This window comes from Hemitrygon akajei, chromosome 6, assembly GCF_048418815.1.
Source record: "Hemitrygon akajei chromosome 6, sHemAka1.3, whole genome shotgun sequence".
In the NCBI taxonomy this organism is placed as follows: Eukaryota; Metazoa; Chordata; class Chondrichthyes; order Myliobatiformes; family Dasyatidae; genus Hemitrygon; species Hemitrygon akajei.
This window is the reverse complement of record NC_133129.1, coordinates 110478886-110498810: the sequence shown is the minus strand read 5'-3', so window position 1 is coordinate 110498810 and position 19925 is coordinate 110478886. Positions and strand designations below refer to the sequence as shown.

At 44.5% G+C, this 19925-nt stretch overlaps 1 protein-coding gene across 1 annotated transcript in view; it reads left to right on the top strand.

The window, feature by feature from the left end:
• Nucleotides 1-19925, top strand: part of LOC140729830 (uncharacterized) — a 167914-nt gene that overhangs the window by 31220 nt on the left and 116769 nt on the right. The window contains exons 7-9 of the mRNA XM_073050043.1: nucleotides 7506-7631; nucleotides 16265-16382; nucleotides 16483-16621. Of these exons, the coding sequence (XP_072906144.1) occupies nucleotides 7506-7631; nucleotides 16265-16382; nucleotides 16483-16621 (383 nt within the window). The remainder of the gene's footprint in view (nucleotides 1-7505; nucleotides 7632-16264; nucleotides 16383-16482; nucleotides 16622-19925) is intronic.

The window sequence follows — 19925 nt, the reverse complement described above, 5'->3', positions numbered from 1 at the left end:
CTGTACCACGACCTCTGGCTGTTCTCCCTCCAACCACAGGATATCTTGGACGCGATCAGAAACATCCCGGACCCTGGCACCTGGGAGGCAAGCTACCATCCGAGTTTCTTTCCTGCGTCCACAGAATCGCCTGTCTGAACCCCTGACTATAAAGTCCCCTATCACTATTGCCTTCCTCTTCCATTCCCTACCCTTCTGAGCCACAGGGCCAGTCTCTGTGCCAGAGGCACGGCCACTGTCGCTTCCCCCAGGTAGGCTGTCTCCCCCCAACTGTAATCAAACAGGAGTACTTATTGTCAAGCGGTACAGCCACTCTCTAGTACCTGACTCTTCCCCTTCCCTCTCCTGACTGTGACCCACTTGTCAGTCTCCCGTGGCCCCGGAGTGACCACCTGCCTATAACTCCACTCTATCACCTCCTCACTCTCCCTGACCAGACGAAGGTCATCGAGCTGTAGCTCCAGTTCCCTAACACAGTCCCTTAGGAGTTGCATCTCGATGCACCGGGTGCAGATGTGGCCGTCCGGGACGCCGGGAGACTCCGGGACTCCCCACATCTGACACCGACCACAGAAAACTGGCCTCACACACATACTACCTCTTATTGCAATCAACAACTGCCTCACCTCTTCCTGTTACCGCCAAAGCCCATGGAGCCAAAGCCCTTTCACTTTGCTGCCTCTTACTCCACTGTTCACTCCCAACGCTGCCCACTGGATATGGCTGCCTTCTTTTTAAACCATTTGCGCTCAACCGGCTGATGTCACGTGCCTGCGCAGTCTGGCCTCTCTCTTCCGCCACAAACTCAAAATGTCTTCCTGCTGGAAATCCTTAGGTGCTCTCCCACTGCCTTTTTCTTCTGAATCAAAAACTTCTGCAAATTCTTTGCCCTTTTTAAACCGTTCACACTCAACCGGCTGACGTCATGCGCCTGCGCAGTCTGGCCTCTCTCTTCCGCCACAAACTCAAAATGTCTTCCCGCTGGAAATCCTTAGGTGCTCTCCCGCTGCCTTTTTCTTCTGAATCCTTATCAAACACTTTCTGAAAATCCAACTAAATGACATCCACTGCCTCTCCTTTATCCACTCTGTGTGTTACTTCCTTAAAGAACTCTAACAGATTTGTCAGGCAAGATTTCCCTTTACAGAAACCATGCTGATTTTGACCTATTTTATCATTAGTCTCCAAGTACCTTGAAACCTCATCCTTAATAACAGATTCCAATACTTTCCAAACCACTGAGGTTAGGGTTGTAATTTTTTTTATTTTGCCTTCCTTCCTTCTTAAAGAGTGGAGTGACATTTGCAATATTCCAGTCCTCCAGGACAATGCCAGAGTCAAGGGATTCTTGAAAGATCATGACCAATGCATCCATTACCTCTTGAGCAACTCAAGATTCTGGGATGTAGTCTATCTGGCCCAGGTGACTTATCCACCTTAAGATCTTTGAGTTTGCCCAGCAATTTTTCCTTTGTAATAGCAATGACAGTCATAGAAATGTAGAAACATAGAAAACCTACAGCACAACCTTTGGTCCACAATGATGTGCCGAATAGGTACTTACTTAGAAATCGCCTAGATTACCCACAACCCTCTATTTTTCTAAGCTTCATGTACCTATCCAGGAGTCCCTTAAAAGACCCTATGGTATCTGCCTCCACCACTGTCACCGGCAGGCCATTCCATGCACTCACCACTCTCTGCGTAAAAAACTTACCGGACATCTCTGTACCTACTTCCAAGCACCTTAAAACTGTACCCTTTCATGTTAGCCATTTCAGCCCTGGGAAAAAGCCTCTAACTATCCACACGATCAATGCCTCTCATCATCTTATACACGTCTATCAGGTCACCTCTGATCTTCCGTCACTCCAAGGAGAAAAGGCCGAGTTCACTCAACCTATTCTCATAAGGCATGCTTCCCAATCCAGGCAACATCTTTGTAAATCTCCTCTGCGCCCTTTCTATAGTTTCCACATCCTTCCTGTAGTGAGGTGACCAGAACTGAGTACAGTACTCCAAGTGGGGCCTGACCAGGGTCTTATATAGCTGTAACGTTACCTCTCGGCTCTTGAACTCAATCCCATGGTTGATGAAGGGCCAATGCACTGTATGCCTTTTTAACCACAGAGTCAACCTGTGCAACAGCTTTGAGTGTTCTATGGACTCAGACCCCAAGATCCCTCTAATCCTCTGTACTGCCAAGAATTTTACCATTAATTCTGCTATCATATTTGACCTATCAAAGTGAACCACCTCACACTTTTCTAGGTTGAACTCCATCTGTCACTTCTCAGCCCAATTTGTATCCTAACGATGTCCCGCTGTAACCTCTGACAACCCTCCACACTATCCACAATGCCCCCAACCTTTGTGTCATCAGCAAATTTACTAACCCATCCCTCCACTTCCTCATCCAGGCCATTTATAAAAATCATGAAGAGAAAGGGTCCCAGAACAGATCCCTGAGGCACACCACTGGTCACCAACCTCATGCAGAATGTGACCTGTCTACAACCAGTCTTTGCCTTCTGTGGGCAGGTCAGTTCTGGATCCACAAAACAATGTCCCCTTGAATCCCATTCATCCTTACTTTCTCAATAAGCCTTGCATGGGTACCTTTTCAAATGCCTTTCTGAAATCCATATACACTATATCCACTGGTCTACCTTCATCAGCTTGTTTAGTCACATCCTCAAAAAATTCAATCAGGCTCATAAGGCTCAACCTGCCTTTGACAAAGCCATGTTGACTATTCCTAATCATAGTACGCCTCTCTAAATGTTCATAAATCCTGCCTCTCAGGATTTTCTCCATCAACTTACCAACTACTGAAGTAAGACTCACTGGTCTATAATTTCCTGGGCTATCTCTACTCACTTTCTTGAATAAGGGAACAACATCTGTAACCCTCCAATCCTCCAAAACCTCTCCTGTACCCATTGATGATACAAAGATCATTGCCAGAGGCTCAGCAATCTCCTCCCTCACCTCCCACTGTAGCCTGGGGTACATCTTGTCCAGTTCTGGAGACTTACCCAACTTGAGGCTTTCCAAAAGCTCCAGCACATCCTCTTTCTTAATGTGTATGCGCTCAAGCTTTTCAATCTGCTGTAAGTCATCCCTACAGTTGTGAAGACCCTTTTCCATAGTGAATACTGAAGCAAAGTTCAAATAGTACCTTTGCTATCTCCTCCAGTTCCATACACACTTCTTCACTGTCACACTTGCTTGGTCCTATTCTCTCTTACATCTTATCCGCTTGCTCTTCACATAATTGTAGAATGCCTTGGGGTTTTCCTTAATCCTGCTCACCAAGGACTTTTCATAGCCCCTTCTGGCTCTCCTAATTTCATTCTTAAGCTCCTTCCTGCTAGCCTTCCTGACACTCACAGACCGTTGGCACACTGCAAGTGTCTTCCAGAGTGAAGACAGATGCAAAGTGCCCATTATCTGCCATTTCTTTGCCCCCATTACAAACTGACCAGCATCATTTTCCGGTGGTCCAATATCAACTCTCACCTTCCTTTTACTCTTTATATAACTGAAAAAGCTTTTGGTATCCTGCTTTATTGGCTTGCTTGCATTTATGGGAGGTGCTGGAGGTTTGGAGGTTAGCCAATGTTGTTCTGCCTTTTAAGAAAGGCTGTAAGAATAAACCAGGAAATTATAGGCTGTTGAGCCTGACATCAGTAGTGGGGAAGTTTTTGGAAGATATTCCAAGGAACTGGAGAGATGAGCATTTGGATAGACTGGAATTGATTAGGGATAGTCAGTAAGGCTTTGTGCATGGTAGGTCGTGTCTAACCAATCTTATGATGTTTTTCAAGGATGTTACCAGAGAAGTTAATGAAGGTCAAGGCAGTGGACGTTGTCTACGTGAACTTCAGCAAAGCACTTGATAAGGTCAAGCATGGGAGGTTGGTCAGGAAGGTTCTGTGGCATTCAAGATGAGGTAGTAAATTGGATTAGACATTGGCTTTGAGGGAAAAGCCAGAAAATGGTAGTAGATGGTTGCCTCTCTGACTGGAGGCCTGTGACTAGTGGAGTGCCACAGGGATTGTTGATTGTCGTCTAAATTAATGATCTGGATAATAATATGGTTAACTGGATCAGAAAATTTGTAAATGATACCAAGATTGGGGGTATCGTGGACAGTGAGGGAGACTATCAAAGCTTGCAGTGGGATCTGGATCAGCAGGAAAAGTGGGCTGAACAATGGCAAATGGAACTTAGTGCAGGCAGTTGTAAAATGTCGTAGTGTGGGAGGACCAACTTACACAGTTAACGTTAGGGCACTGAGGGGTATGGTAGAAGATAGGAATCAGGGAATACAGGTCCATAATTCATTGAAAGTGGCATCACAGGTATATAGGGTGGTGTAGAATGTTTTTGGCACATTGGCCTTCATAAATCAATGAACTGAGTACAGGCATTTGAGATGTTATTTTGAAATTGTATAAGACGTTAGTGAGTCCTAATTTGGGGTATTGTGTGCAGTTTTGGTCGCCTACCTACAGGAAAGATGTAAATAAGATTGAAAGTGTACAGAGAAAATTTACAAGGATGTTGTTGTACCTGGAGGACCTGAGTTATAAGGAAAGGTTGAATGTTCCCTATAACGTAGAAGATTGAGAGGAAATTTTATACAAAATAATGAGGGGAACAGATAGGGTAAATGTAAGCAGGCTTTTTCCACTGAGGTTGGATGAGACTACAATTAGTGGTATTGGCTTAAGGGTGGAATGTGTAGGGAAACAACTTCACTCAGAGGGTGGTGAGACTGTGGAACAAGTTGCCAGTGGAAGCGCTGAAGGCAATTTCGATTTCAACATTTATGAGAAGTTTGGATAAGTACACAGGTGGGAGAGGAATGGAGGGCCATGTCGATGGGACTAGGCAGTTTAAATGGTTCAGCACGGATTGGATGAGCCAAAGGGCCTGATTCTGTGCTGTAATTTTGTGACCCTAAACCTTTCCTTTTGTTTCAATCTAATTACTGCATTAATACTTTCCTTGTTCATATCATGAAGTGTGGCTTCAACCGTGAAGGAGTGAAGGAGGGGATATGTTTAGGTGACAATGTTTGCGAGTAAAATATGTCTAGCAAGTGTGACTAGAAGTGTTCTGCTTAGGGTGAAGCTCCAAAACAGGGAAGTCACTGTTCAAAGGTCCAATTTAATGTCAGAGAAATGTATACAATATACATCCTGAAATGCTTTTTCTTTGCAAACACCCATGAAAACAGAAAAGTGCCCCAAAGAATGAATGGCAGTTAAACATAAGAACCCCAAAGTCTCCCCCAATCTCCCCTCCCTCCCACATGTAAGCAGCAATGAGCAACAATCCCCCCTCCCCCACCAGCAAAAAAAAGCAAGCATTGGCACTGCCACCTAGCATTCAAGTGTGAGCAAAGCATCAGCAAAGACATAGACTTGCAGTTACCCCAAAAGACTTCACGCTTCACCCTGCATTTGACATACCGCAAGTTCTCTCGCCCTAATAGGGGGAAAGAGGTGTCACCATTTTCCCAGCGAGCGGAGAGACATATCTAAATAAATAATGAGAGATGGATAGTGTTTTAGTTAAAGAGAAGGTGCAGTGTATGCAGACAATAAGGTGCAAAGCTATATCAAATTTGATTGTGAGGTTAAGAGTCCATTGTATCATAGTAGGGGGCCTTTCAGTAGTCTTCTAACAGCAGCATAGGAGCTGTCTTTGAGTGCTTTCAGGATTTTGTAACTGTTGCCTGAATGTAGGGAGGGAGTAGGATGGAGAATATCAGGGGCAGGTGAGATGTTTAATTATGTTGACTGCTTTACTGAGGCAGTGAGAAGTGTATCCACAGAATTAATAAGACTTGGAGGGAAACCTGAAGGTGGTGGTGTCCCCAGGCACCTACTTCTCCTGTCCTTCTTGGTGTTAGAGATCGTACTGCTCAGATGAGTAGCTGGTGTACACTCTATAGGTGATGCATTCTGAAGCTGCCCTCAATTCACCGGAAATGGAGCAAATGAAGGGATGGAGTCTGAGTCCAGCAAATTGCCCTGGAATGGATGGTGTCTAGCATATTGAGAGTTATTGTTCAGGCAGTTTGAGAATGTTTGATTATTGGCCTTGTCATTGACATCCAGATCCTGTCCTTGTAGGTATTGAGAAGGGTCTGTATGGTGTCAGATTAAAGAATTCACACAGGACACCAAGCCTGTGGTCTGATACTGTGGCAGATGGAGTTCACTCCAGATAAATGTGAAGTGGTTCATTTTGGTAGGTTCAATATGATGGCAGAATATAGTATTAATGGTAAGACTCTTGGCAGTTTGGAGGATCAGAGAAATCTTGTGGTCCAAGTCCATAGGACACTCAAAGCTACTACACAGGTTGACTCTGTAGTTAAGAAGGCATATGGTGCATTGGCCCTCATCAATTGTGGGATTGAGTTTAGGAGCTGAGAGGTAATGTTGCAGTTATATAGGACCCTGGTCAGACCCCACTTGGAAAACTGTGCTCAGTTCTGGTCGCTTCACTACAGGAAGGATGTGGAAGCCATAGAAAGGGTGCAGAGTAGATTTACAAGGATGATTCCTGGATTTGGGAGCATGCCTTATGAGAATAAGTTGAGTGAACTCAGCCTTTTCTCCTTGGAGTGACGGAGAATGAGAGGTGACCTGATAGAGGTGTATAAGATGATGAGAGGCATTGATCATGTGGATAGTCAGAAGCTTTTTCCCAGGGCTGAAATGGCTAACATGAGAGGGCACAATTTTAAGGTGCTTGGAAGTAGGTTCAGAGAAGAGGTCAGGGGTAAATTTTTTACAGAGAGTGGTGAGTGTGTGGAATGCGCTGCCGGAAATGGTGGTGGAGACAGATATAATAGGGTCTTTTAAGGGACTGCTGGATAGGTACATGGAGCTTAGAAAAATAGAGGGTTATGGGCAGCCCTGGGTAATTTTTAAAATAAGTACATGTTCGGCACAGCTTTGTGGACTGAAGGGCCTGTATTGTGCTGTAGGTTTTCTATGTTTCTATCTATTATTTATGTGGCTGCTCCATTTCAGTTTCTGGTCATTGTGACCCCTCTGAATATTGACGTTAAGTCATTATTTAAGGTGATCTTAAGGGCAAGTAGCTAGATGCTCCTGTGTTGAAGTTGGTCATTGCTTGATTCCTATCAAGAACCATGAATTTCCAATGATGCAGGCCAAACTTGGACATTTGGCCCCTCTGCAGATGACAAGCCCTGCCCTGCTCCAGGCTTCTTCTGAAGTATCTGGGAAAAGCTGTGTGGGTGATTTATGTCTGTTGAGCCTGGGAGATCATGAAATGTTGATCCTACCCTGTTAAACTGAATGGTTTCTGTATCTCTGTTTCACACTGGGGAGGATGTTTTCCTTTTCTTCATGGGGTGCCTGATATGGTTCTGGTTTCTGAAGATGCAGCTTGATTTCTATTATAGGAATTCAATCTGAATCCACATGTTAACATTCCATCACTCTACTCTGCAGCAAAGAAATGCCCATTGAATATGATCTACAAGGAAAGTGGCTCTCCCTGTATGGACACCTGTTCTCACCTCGATACAAGCAGTCTGTGTGAGGAGCACTATATGGATGGGTGTTTCTGCCCCCCAGGTAAGCAATCATGGTTCAGCTCTTCAACTAAAGCTCCTGTAATTCAGTGTTCCTTCAGTCTCAAAGTTGACTACCAAAACATTAAGTTACACACTGGCAGAATTGATAAAGAACACATAACTCCACAATAAGTTCATTACTTGCAACACTCACAAATTGCTGGAGAAACTCAGCAGATTGTGCAACATCTATGGAGGGCAAAAAATGGTTGAAGTTTCAGGCCAAAATCCTTCAGAGCATTACAAAGCTGGTTTGTCTTACAACTCTGTACATGAGAGGGGGAAACAGAAAGGTGCAGCAGACTCCTGTACTGAGCTTTAAATTGGTTCACTTGTCAAATGAGTGTCTCACTTCTTGGTTGTTGCAATGGGGAGTAGGGTGTCACTTAGAAAATCCATTGTTTGCACAGGTGACAATTTACATACTCCAGAGACCCAACCCAGGTAATGGAGTGGTTCTGTTGACCACCCATTTTGTGAACCTAAGGGCTGACTGTGCATGATGATCTCAGTAGGTGTAAAATATTTAGTAATTTCACTAATGTAATGCCCTGGTTCATATATTTTACTGTTATGCTGTATGTATTTCATTTTGTGCTGTTCTGTGCAAGCTGCTTGTTTTCAGCTTATGTTTGGGTTATTCTTGAAGATAAGAGATGAGGAGACATGTCTGCCATCCAACTAGGATGATCAAAGTGAAGGGGAGGTTACTATGGTGAGGGACACCAAGGTTGAGCTTGGGGTTTTTTTGTGATTCAAGAGAGATGAAGGGAGAAGATGTCAGAGAGAAGAGGTCGTAGGATTCATCCCGGAGCGGGACTGTGATTTGATGAGATCGATTGAGGAATGGTAACTTGGGGAAACAAAATATCTTGTGTACAAGATATTAAGAGGAATAGACAGAGTGGACAGCCAGCGCCTCTTCCCCAGGGCACCACTGCTCAGTACAAGAGGACATGGCTTTAAGGTAAGGGGAGGGAAGTTCAAGGGGGATATTAGAGGAAGGTTTTTCACTCAGAGAGTGGTTGGTGTGTGGAATGCACCGCCTGAGTCAGTGGTGGAGGCAGATACACTAGTGAAGTATAAGAGACTACTAGACAGGTATATGGAGGAATTTAAGGTGGGGGGTTATATGGGAGGCAGGGTTTGAGGGTTGGCACAACATTCTGGGCCGAAGGGCCTGTAATGTGCTGTACTATTCTATGTTCTATGAAACCATGAGCTCCAACTTGTGTACATTAGACTGTTTCATTAAACAGGGCCCTTTTCTTTTTTTTTGTTCTTTCCTTTACTAAGCCTTTATAATTAAGAATTTTCCTTTATAATTAAGAATTATAAAGCTAACTTTTTTAATTGTATGTGGTGTACTGTCTGTTATTTCATGGCACTTATTTGTAACAGGGTAACGAATCACACAGCATCCACACGAACAAGGGGTTTGGGGTGGGTTCATGTCTCAATCTTGCACATTTGGCGAGTCCGAAGATTGTCTTCCCTGGACTCACGCAGCCAACAGAACCAGAGCTTTTCATTATGGGGGCTCATCCTGGATCGATTTGGATGCTGTGTGATTGCCCTGAGCATTGATCTAGTGGGTTGAGTGTTTAAGTCTGTGATAAACTATTAGCCGGTAAAGTGATTACGATACATGTTTATGGATGGTGCAGGGCTTGGGCGGTGGTGCGAATCCACGGGGTTACTGGTAACGAATGCATGTGTGTTGAGTGGGATAGACATTTGAATTCCTGATGAATTGTTAATTCTAAGTTTAAGTACTGTTAAAACCATAGGAACAGTTGCGATTGTGGAGCGTAGGTTTGATAAAATGGCGGGAAAAGTCTTTGTTTTAGTCCAGACTAGTGCTGACATAATGGCAGTGGAACTGCCTGGTACCGTTGGGGCCCTGGGGGGGTGTGTGGGCTGTCCATACTTTCTGGGAGAAAGAGAGTGGGCGAAATCGCAAGCCAAGTCTCCCGTAGCTGGGGACAGAGACGTCAAAGACAGGTTGCTCTCGTTTCTGCCAAGGAGTGGTCTGATTTGGAATATCTAATGAGTGCCCCAGTGAAGAGTGGGACTTCTGAGTTGGTATCAGCCCTTACCTCCCTGGCGAATAAATGGCCCAGTGCCTAGGCAGAGGGTCTTAGCTACCTAGTTGAGTATGTTCTTTGGGGTGAAGCCCACCCCCAGGGGGAAGAGGAGTATGAGACTTGGTGGAGGAGACCTCTCAGAAGCTGGATGAGTGGCAGTGCCCTGAGGATGTAAAAAGACAGGAATTAGTTGAAAGTTTGAAAGGGCGGGCTGCTGACATAGCCAGAGATGTAAAGGCACAGAACCCCCTTGCTACTTCTGCGAACTACATGAAAGCACTAGAGAAGTTGTTTGGTGCGATGGGAAGCCCAATGGAGCTGATGACGGGGTTTCAGAGCATGTGTCAGGAGAAGGGGGAGAAACTTTCTGCCTACATATTTTCAGCTTGAGAGGCTGCTGAGGTGGATCAGTAAGAATGGCCTTGAGAGGCTTGAGAGGCAGCTTGAGAGGCGGCTGAGGTGAATCAGTTAAGAATGGCCAGATAGCAAAGGGCACCCAGTCCCAGGACCTGATCGCTTGGGGTCTCCGACTGTCTCGTAAGATGTGCTCCCCTCCCTTGTTTGTTGAACTGATCAGAGAAGTATGAGAGGAGGAGAATGTGTCAGAAGCACGGGGGGGGGGGGGCAGTTCTGTTGGCAGGATAAGGTCCTCGGTAGTAGCCCCCTGCATTGATGTGACTACAGATAACCCACCCCGGGGAGTGATAAAGGAGATTGTGGCAGGGTTGAGAACCAAGATGTCCTGATTGTTATCAGCTGGTATGACCTCCCCAGTACAATGGAGCTGATAGGGAGACGGACCCCCTAAGAGGATGGACTATGCAGAGGGCTGCTGGTGGCTGGGGTCCCACAAGAAGGGGAGCAGCCAGTATTGTCTGTTATAACTGGTGAAGAGGGGCACTTCAGGCAGGAGTGTGAATGATGGGAAACTCCTTGGAGAGTGAGCCCCTAAGCGGAGAGGGATGTCAGGAAAATTAGAAGAGACCCAGTGAGGGAACAGCCTGGTGTGTCGGGGGGAGCACGTTCCCAGCAATGTAACAAGGAATGCCCTAAAGCAAAAAACCCTATTCCTGAAGGCCTAGTGGGGCCAAGCTCCAATGTATCACTATGGATTGAGGGTATTTATGCTAGAGCCATACTTAATACAGGGTCTCAGGTCACTTTGCTTTACTGCTCATTTTACAACCAGTATTTGACACATTTACCATTGATGCCATTCACTGCACTAGAGATCTGGGGTCTTAGTGCAGATGATTATCCATATGATGGTTATTTGTCAGTGAAGCTGGAGTTTTCAGAGGCCGATGTGGGAGTGGCTGAGGCCCTTGATACATTAGCGCTAGTTTGTCTGGACCCGTTGAGAAGGGCGGTGTTGCAGTTCTTGTGGGGACCAACATTCCTATTGTGAGGGGGCTAATGGGAGCCTGCAAAGAGAGAGCTGGAGAGAGCATTCTGAAAATATTGTCCATTTATCCAGTGTTTCAAGCTGCTTTCAAGAAATTGCATGGCTGCATTGGGACAGATAATCAGTTTAGATGAGGAACTGTGTGGTTCACCTAGTCAAAACCAATTGTGTTATGGCCCGGGGAAGTAGTGAGAGTGACAGTAAACCCCAAATTTCCCAGAATGCCTGAGGCTGAGGCCCTCTGGGTGAATGCTCCAGAAGACCACAAAGAGGAGTCAGGCTTACCTGCTGGGATACTGGTGAAGCCCAAACTGCAGAAGCCCTCAGTTGTACAGGCAAGCAGGATGGCAGTGATTGTCAGGAACACTATGAAGAGGGAGGTCACCTTCAAGGGGGATGCCCCTAGCACACCTCTTCCCAGTCTAGTGTCCCTGTGAGACAAGCCAGGGAGAAACTCTCTTTGAAGAAGGGTAAGTTGACTGCTGAGTCATTCAACTTTGGGGACTCCCCAGTACCTGCAGGTTGGAAGAGGAGGTTGATAGAGAAGGTGTTGAAACTGGAAGGTGTCTTTTCTACTAATGAGTTTAATGTAGGTTGTTCCAAGAGCATTCGCCACACCATCCAGTTGACCAAGGACACTCCGTTCAAAGAAAGGTTGTGGTGATTGAAGGAGCTGCTGACACAAGCTCCTGTGCTGGCTTTTGCAGATCCCTGATTGCCTTATGTACTGCATACAGATGCCAGCAGAGAGGGCTTATGGGGTATCCTGTATCAGGATCAGGGCAGCGGGTTGAGACCTGTTGCGATTGTCAGCCGGAGTCTGTCGCCCTCTGAGGAAAACTATCCCATGCACAAGTTAGAATTTCTGGCATTGAAGTAGGCTGTGGTGGATAAGTTGAGTGACTACCACTATGGTGCCAAGTTTGAGGTGAGGACGGACAACAATCTCCTAACTTGTATCCTGACCTCGCCAAAATTGGATGCCACAAGCCATCGGTGGTTGGCGGTGTTGTCTGCCTATGATTTCAGCCTGAAGTACCGGCCTGGAAGCAGGAACATTGATGCTGATGCTTTGTTCCGATGTGTACATGAAGGGCGGGATAGGGAAGGAGAGTGGGAGAGCATTCCAGCCCTGGGAGAGAAAGCCATGTGCCAGTTTTCCATCATAGTGAAGGCAGAGGGAAGGCAAGGGCAGGATTGAGCAGTAGATCAGTTGGGAGCTTCTGATGATGCCATTCCAGTAACCTGACTTCCAGTTGCTAGAATTGAGTCCCGGTGAAGTGGCAGCTGTTCAGCAAGATGACCTGGGCATCTGTACCATTTGGTCAATGGTTGAAAAGGGAGACCTGGCCCAAAGGGAGAAGACACAACATGCTGCAGTGCCTCCATTGCTGACAGAATTGCCCAGATTGGAGTGAGGAACCAGATCCGATATATGTTTACAATATATATTAATGATTTAGACGAGGGAATCAAAAGCAGCATCTCCAAGTTTGCGGATGACACAAAGCTGGGCAGTGGTGTTAGCTGTGAGGAGGATGCTAAGAGGATGCAGGGTGACTTGGATAGGTTAGGTGAGTGGGCAAATTCATGGCAGATGCAATTTAATGTGGATAAATGTGAGGTTATCCACTTTGGTTGCAAGAACAGGAAAACAGATTATTATCTGAACGGTGGCGGATTAGGAAAAGGGGAGGTGCAACGAGACCTGGGTGTCATTGTACACATTGAAGGTGGGCATGCAGGTACAGCAGGCGGTGAAAAAGGCAAATGGTATGTTGGCATTTATAGCAAAAGGATTTGAGTACAGGAGCAGGGAGGTTCTGCTGCAGTTGTACAAGGCCTTGGTGAGACTGCACCTAGAATATTGTGTGCAGTTTTGGTCCCCTAATCTGAGGAAAGACATTCTTGCCATAGAGGGAGTACAGAGAAGGTTCACCAGATTGATTCTTGGGATGGCAGGACTTTCATATGAAGAAAGACTGGATCGACTAGGTTTATACTCACTGGAATTTAGAAGATTGAGGGGGGATCTTATTGAAATGTATAAAATTCTAAAGGGATTGGACAGGCTAGATGCAGGAAGATTGTTTCCGATGTTGGGGAAGTCCAGAACGAGGGGTCACAGTTTAAGGATAAAGGGGAAGCCTTTTAGGACCGAGATGAGGAAAAACTTCTTCACACAGAGAGTGGTGAATCTGTGGAATTCTCTGCCACAGGAAACAGTTGAGGCTGGTTCATTGGCTATATTTAAGAGGAAGTTAGATATGGCCCTTGTGGCTAAAGGGATCGGGGGTATGGAGAGAAAGCAGGTACAGGGTTCTGAGTTGGATGATCAGCCATGATCATACTGAATGGCGGTGCAGGCTCAAAGGGCCGAATGGCCTACTCCTGCACCTATTTTCTATGTTTCTATCTTTCTATGATCCTATACTGGGTCACGTCACCTCCAAACCAACCTCAGTGTTCCCAGCTGGTTCTGCCTGAGAAGTATCAGAGTATTTTGTTAAAGTCACTTCATGATGATTCTGGTCATTTGCGGGTTGTCAAGACCTATGGATTGCTCAGACTTCAGTCCTACTGCCCCCGAATGAAGCCGGAGATCGAAAAATACTGCAAGTTGTGCATTTGATGCATATGGAGGATGACGCTGCCTACAAGGGCCACTCCTGTGTCCCACTTGCAGAGTGCGGGACCTCGTGACCTGGTGTGTATGGATTTCCTGTCAATAGAGCCAAATGCCAGCAACATGGCGAATGTCTTGGTCATTATCAGTCACAACACCAGATATGTGCAAGCTTTCCCTACCAAGGATCAGAGGGCATCCACGATGGCCAAAGTGTTATGGGAGAAGTGTTTCATTTATTATGGCCTCCCCAGGAGCCTTAGTGATCAGGGACGGGATTTCAAGAATAGGCTCATACACAAGATACTAAGCATGCTTGGAGTCTACACCTTATCACTCACAAAGTGATTCCCAGCCCGAGAGATTTAATTGGACTTTGCTGAACATATTTGGAATCTTGGAGATCAGCAAAAGGAACAAGTGGAGTCAACATATTGAACATGTCGTCCACTGCTACAACTGTACACAAAATGAAGGTACCAGGTACTCGCCATATTATCTGATGTTTGAGTGTGAGGTGCAGTTGCCCATTGACCTTTGTTCTGGGACTAACAGGGATGACCTACCACTGAAGAGTTATCTGAAGTATGTGTCTGATACGAGAAGGGAGTTGAAAAAGACTTATGAATAAGCTGGGGTCAAGGCTGCCAAGCAGAATCAAGGAAGTAAGAGGAGGTGAAGTTCTCCCAACTCATGCTGGGAGATCAAGTCCTCATAAAGAATTTGGGGCCACCTGGGATGCATAAGTTGGCTGACCGCTGGGCAGCTACGCCCTATGTAGTGGAGAGTCAGATGCCAAACACACCAGTCTTCTGGGTGAAACCAGAGGATGGGAATGGGCCTGTCAAGATTCTCCATCAGCACCACCTTCTACCTCTGGGACAAGAAGTGCTTGTTGACCCAGAGCCTGACCTGGACTCTACACCTAGTAAGAGGACTCTGCGGTGAGCTGCTTGTTTTCCGCTTATGTTTGGGTTATTTTTGAAGATACGAGATGAGGAGAGGTGTCTGCCATCCAATTAGGGTAGTAGAAATGAAGGGGAGATTTCTCTAGTGAGCGATACCAAGGTTGGGTTGAGATTTTTTTGCGGTTCGAGAGAGATGAAGGGAGAAGGTGCTGGAGAGAAGAGGTCGTAGGAGTTGACCCAGAGCGGTACCATGATTTGACGAAGCCCGGGGTGAGATCGATTGAGGGTCGGTGACTTGGGGAAACCATGAGCTCCAGCTTGTGCACAGTAGACTGTTCCATTAAACTGGGTCCTTTTTTTTGTTTTTTTCTTTACTAACCCCTTAGTCTAATTAAGAATTATAAAGCTAAATCTTTTAATTATACTGTTTATTATTTTGTGGCACTCATTTGTAAAAGGGTAATAAATTACACAGCATCCACACAAACAGGAAGATTTGGAGGGCTCATGCCTCAATCTCACACGTTTTGCAGGGTCTGTCTTCCCTAGATCTGCGCAGCCAAGGATACCTGAGTTTTTTACTAATATCCACACAATGGCAAGAAACAAAGTATCTTGGTGGTTTTTTTGATTTGTTTATTGGAAAAGCTGGTATTAAAGATCTTTCTTGTTGTAATGTGACACCTCTCTTTCAACAAGTACCCTGCAGGAATGAGTGCTGAACTGCCCAACCTCCAACCCTTCCCACCAACAACCAATGTCTCAGCAACGTCAGCTAATGAGCTGCTGGCCCATTCACTAAAATGTGCAGGAAGATGGATTTATATTTAATTTCTATAAAACAAAGGTCCTATACTGCCTCTTCTACTACATCGACTCAGGCCTAGGCATAAGGCAAGGTCCTATACTAATCAGCCTCTAATGAACACTATCTCATGCTGATAATAAAACAGGTACAATCACAATGTTTAAGATGCATTTATATAGACATGTGAATAGGAAGGGCATGGAGGGATATAGACTCTGCATGTAGATGTGCAGTTTCCATTGACAACATAGTCAGCACAGAGATGATTGACCAAGGAGTCTGTCCTTGTGTGGAACTGTTCTATTCTCTGCATTCTGAAGCAGTACAACTAAATCCTGAAAATGCAGAACAACTTCTCTGTGTAGGCGGAGAATGATTGGGAGGGGGGGGGGTGTTCACCATCACATCTACTCTTTCACTCAGAGACCCAAAGAATGCCTGAGGGAAAATAATCCTTGTCTGAAGATCTACACCTTAAACCTGAGTTCTTGGCTCAGGAGCAGGGGCTACATAATTGCAATTAATCTGGAGAGTATGATGACTTTCAGGATAAAGGGAACTAGTCAACATTCAGAATGAGGTCCTGATTTTAAAATGATCTCATGTTGACTAACTTTGGTATGTTCCCAGCACCAAATAAGGAGCTTTACCATGTTTCTTTCATTACTGTATGACTGAAGAAATACAAGCTATTCTATTCAACAGTCTCAAACCTCCCACTTTAACAAGTACATAGTCTGACAAAATACATTCAGGTTCTTCCTTGGGCTTCTAAATAGCTGAAACCTTGCCTCTTTCAGGAATGGTGATTGACGATTACTCTGACTCTGGATGCATCAAAGTGGAGGACTGCAAATGTACAATGAAAGGCAAACATTACAACTCAGGAACCTTGCTTTCAACGGAGTGTGAAGAATGGTATAACCCACATCAATTCTGAGCTGTAAAAATACTTCAATCTCCTTATATCACACCAGATTTTAATCAATTGGCAAATATTTGTCCCTTTTTATTATAGTGTCTGCAGCAGTGGCAAATGGTTATGCAAGAATCTGCCTTGTCCTGGTATATGCTCTTTTGAGGGGGGAGCACATGTTTCCACTTTTGATGGGATGAAATACACATTTCATGGCAACTGCTATTACGTTCTTTCCAAGGTAACAAAGTATTCCTAAAAGTTATTCTTTTTACGTCTAGTCAAAATATTTTGATTTTCCCGTGACTCTCTAAGTTACTGCACTGCTACTTTTGTTACATGTTTTAATTTCCAGGGCACTTCATTTGCTTGCTGGGAACATTACTGGCTGCTGATTCATAGTGTGAAACATATGACATTGTGATTTAACCAGCCTTGGAGTTTATCTTATTATGCTTCTGTTAATAGAACATAGAATAGTACAGCACATTACAGGTCCTTCATAATTAACATTCATATGTTAATATGACATATTCCTATACATCACATTTAGTAAGGCATCCAACTGCACAGATATAAATTTAATAAATTAAAATGAGCAGATATAAATAAAACAGAAGAAATTGTGGATCAAGTGGTGCATGCGAGCTCAATTTCAATGTTTAAGTGAAGTTTGGATAGGTAACAGGGATATGGAGGGCTATGGTCCCGGTGCAGGTCAATGGGAGTAGGCAGTTTAAATAGTTCAGCACAGACTAGATGGGCTGAAGGGAGCAGTAGTTTTGAGGAAGTAGAGAGGCTACAGAAGGACATAGCTTAGGAAAATGGGCTAAGAAGTAGTAGATGGTATACGGTGTCAGAAAGTGTATGATCATGCACTTTGGTAGAAGAAATGGAAGAGTTGACTATTTTCTAAATGGAGAGAAAATACAAAAATCTGTGGTGCAAAGGGACTTGGGAATCCTTGTGCAGGATACCCTAAAAGTTAAGTTGCAAGTTGAGTCTGCAATGTTAAGCATTCATTTCAAGAGGACTAGAATATACTATAAAAGCAGGAATGTAATGTTGAGACTTTATAAAGTACTGGTGAAGCCGCACTTGGAATATTATGAGCAGTTTTGAGCCCTGTATCTTAGAAAGGATGTGCTGAAACTGGAGAAGGTTCAAAGGATGTTCATGAAGATGATTCCATATTGAACAGCTTGTCATATGAAGAGCATTTGATGACTCTGGACATGTATTCACTGGAATTCAAAAGAATGAGGGGTGACCTAATTGAAAACTTTTGAATACTGTCATGAAAGGCCTTGATAGAGTGCATGTGGAGACAATGTTTCCTATGGTGGGAGAGTCTAAGATCAGAGGAATAGAGAATAGAGGGGCATCCTTTTAGAATGGATATGAGGAGGAATTTCTTTAGCCAGAGAGTGGTGAATCAGTGGAATTCGTTGCCACAGGCAGTTGTGGAGAACAAGTCTTTATGTATATTTAAGGCAGAAGATGATAGATTCTTGATTTGTCTGGGCATAAAGGGATATGGGGGGGGGGAGCTAGGAGATTGGGGCTGAGGAGGAAAATGGATCAGCCGTGATGAAATGGCAGAGCAGACTCGATGGACCAAATGGCCAAAGTCTAAATAATGCTTTGCACGAGCACTGAAGATTGGGGTTGAAAAGGTGATTGTAACATTGACCAGTTTTGGTAAACTGCTTTATTACCATCACATGTACCAAGGCACAGTGGAAGACTTTATTTTCCATGCCATCCATACAGATCATTTCATCATATCAGTATATTGAGGTGACAGAAGGGAAAAGAAGATGGAAGACTGAGGAGATTTGATAGAGGTATACAAAATTATGAGGTGTATAGATAGGGTAAATGCAAGAAAGTTTTTCCACTGAGGTTGGGAGGGACTACAATCAGAGGTCATGGGTTAAGAGTGAAAGGTGAAAAATACAGAACTTCTCTCAGAGAGTAGTGAGAACAATGAGCTGCCAGAACAAGTGGTGCATGCAAGCTCAATTTTAATGTTTAGGTGAAGTTTGGATAGGTCCATAAGGGTATGAAGGGCTATGGTGCTGGTGCAGGATGATGGGGTTTAAATGGTTCAGCACGGTCTAGATGGGCCGAAGAACCTGTTTCTGTTCTATACTTTTCTATAACTTTAAGATCCTAAAAGGAATAATGGAGTACAGTATTACAGTTAGAAAGAAAGTGCAGTGTAGGCAGACAATACAATACCATAACAATGTAAATTCAGATGTTAAGAATCACCTTATCGTACCAGAGGACCATTTAATAGACATAATGGGGAGGGACATTCAGAATCAGAATCAGGTCTAATTGGCATAGGTCATGAAATTTGTTGTTCTATGGCGGCAGTATTTTGCAATACATAATGAGAAAAATATGAACTACAATGAGTGTATGTATCTAAAATTAAATAAGTACTGCAAAAAGAGAGTAAAAATAGTGAGGAAGTGTTTATGGGTTCACTGTCCATTCTAATGGTAGAGGGGAAGAAGCTGTTCCTGAATCATTGAGTGTTTGCCTTCAGGCTCCTGTAGCTCCTCGTCCCTAATGGTAGTAATGAGAAAAGGGTATGTCTTGGGTGATGGGGTCCTTAATGATGGATGGTGCCTTTCTGAGGCATTGCTCCTTGAAGATATCATAGTTGCAATGAAAGCTAGTGTCCATAATGGAGCTAGCTGGTTTTACAACTTCTTGTGCCTTTCTTTGATCTTGTGCAGTAGCCCCTCCATACCAAATGGTGACACAACCAGTTAGAATGCTCTTCATAGTACGTCAGTAGAAATTTGCATGTGTCATTGGTTACATACTGAGTCTCCTCAAGCTCCTACTGAATATAGCCACTGTCATGCCTTCTTTGTAACTGTATCAATTTCTTGGCCCAGGGTAGATCTTCAGAGATGTTGGCACCTAGGACTTGAAACTGCTCACCCTACCCACTGCTGATCCCTTGGTGAAGACTAGTATGTGTTCCCTCGACTTCCCCTTCCTGAAGTCCACATTCAGGTCCTTGGTCTTACTGAGATTGTGTGCAAGGTTGTTACTGCAGCACGACTCAACCTCATTCTGTCTCCCTCCTGTAAGCCTTCTCATCACCATCTGAAATTCTGCCAACAAAAGTGTCAGTGGCAAATTTATCTATGGTGTTTGAGCTGTGCTGAGCCACACAGTCATGGGTGTAGAGAGACTAGAGTAATGAACTAAGCACACACCCCTGAGGTGTGCCGGCGTTGATTGTGAGTGAGGAGGAGATGTTATTTCCAGTCTACACAATCTGTGGTCTCCCATGAGGATGTCAAGGATTCAGTTGTAGAGGGAGGTACAGAGACCCAGATTTTAGGATAACAATCAGAATCAACAGTCAGCAGGAGGTCAATAGTCAGCAGGAGGTCCTTATTTCATTGGTGCATTTAGTTTCTAAATTACCACCACCTGGAGAAGTGAACAATGAGTTGTACGTCTGTTGGGGAAATGCATCTTGTACTTTTATGAATTCTTTCCAAGTTTATTTG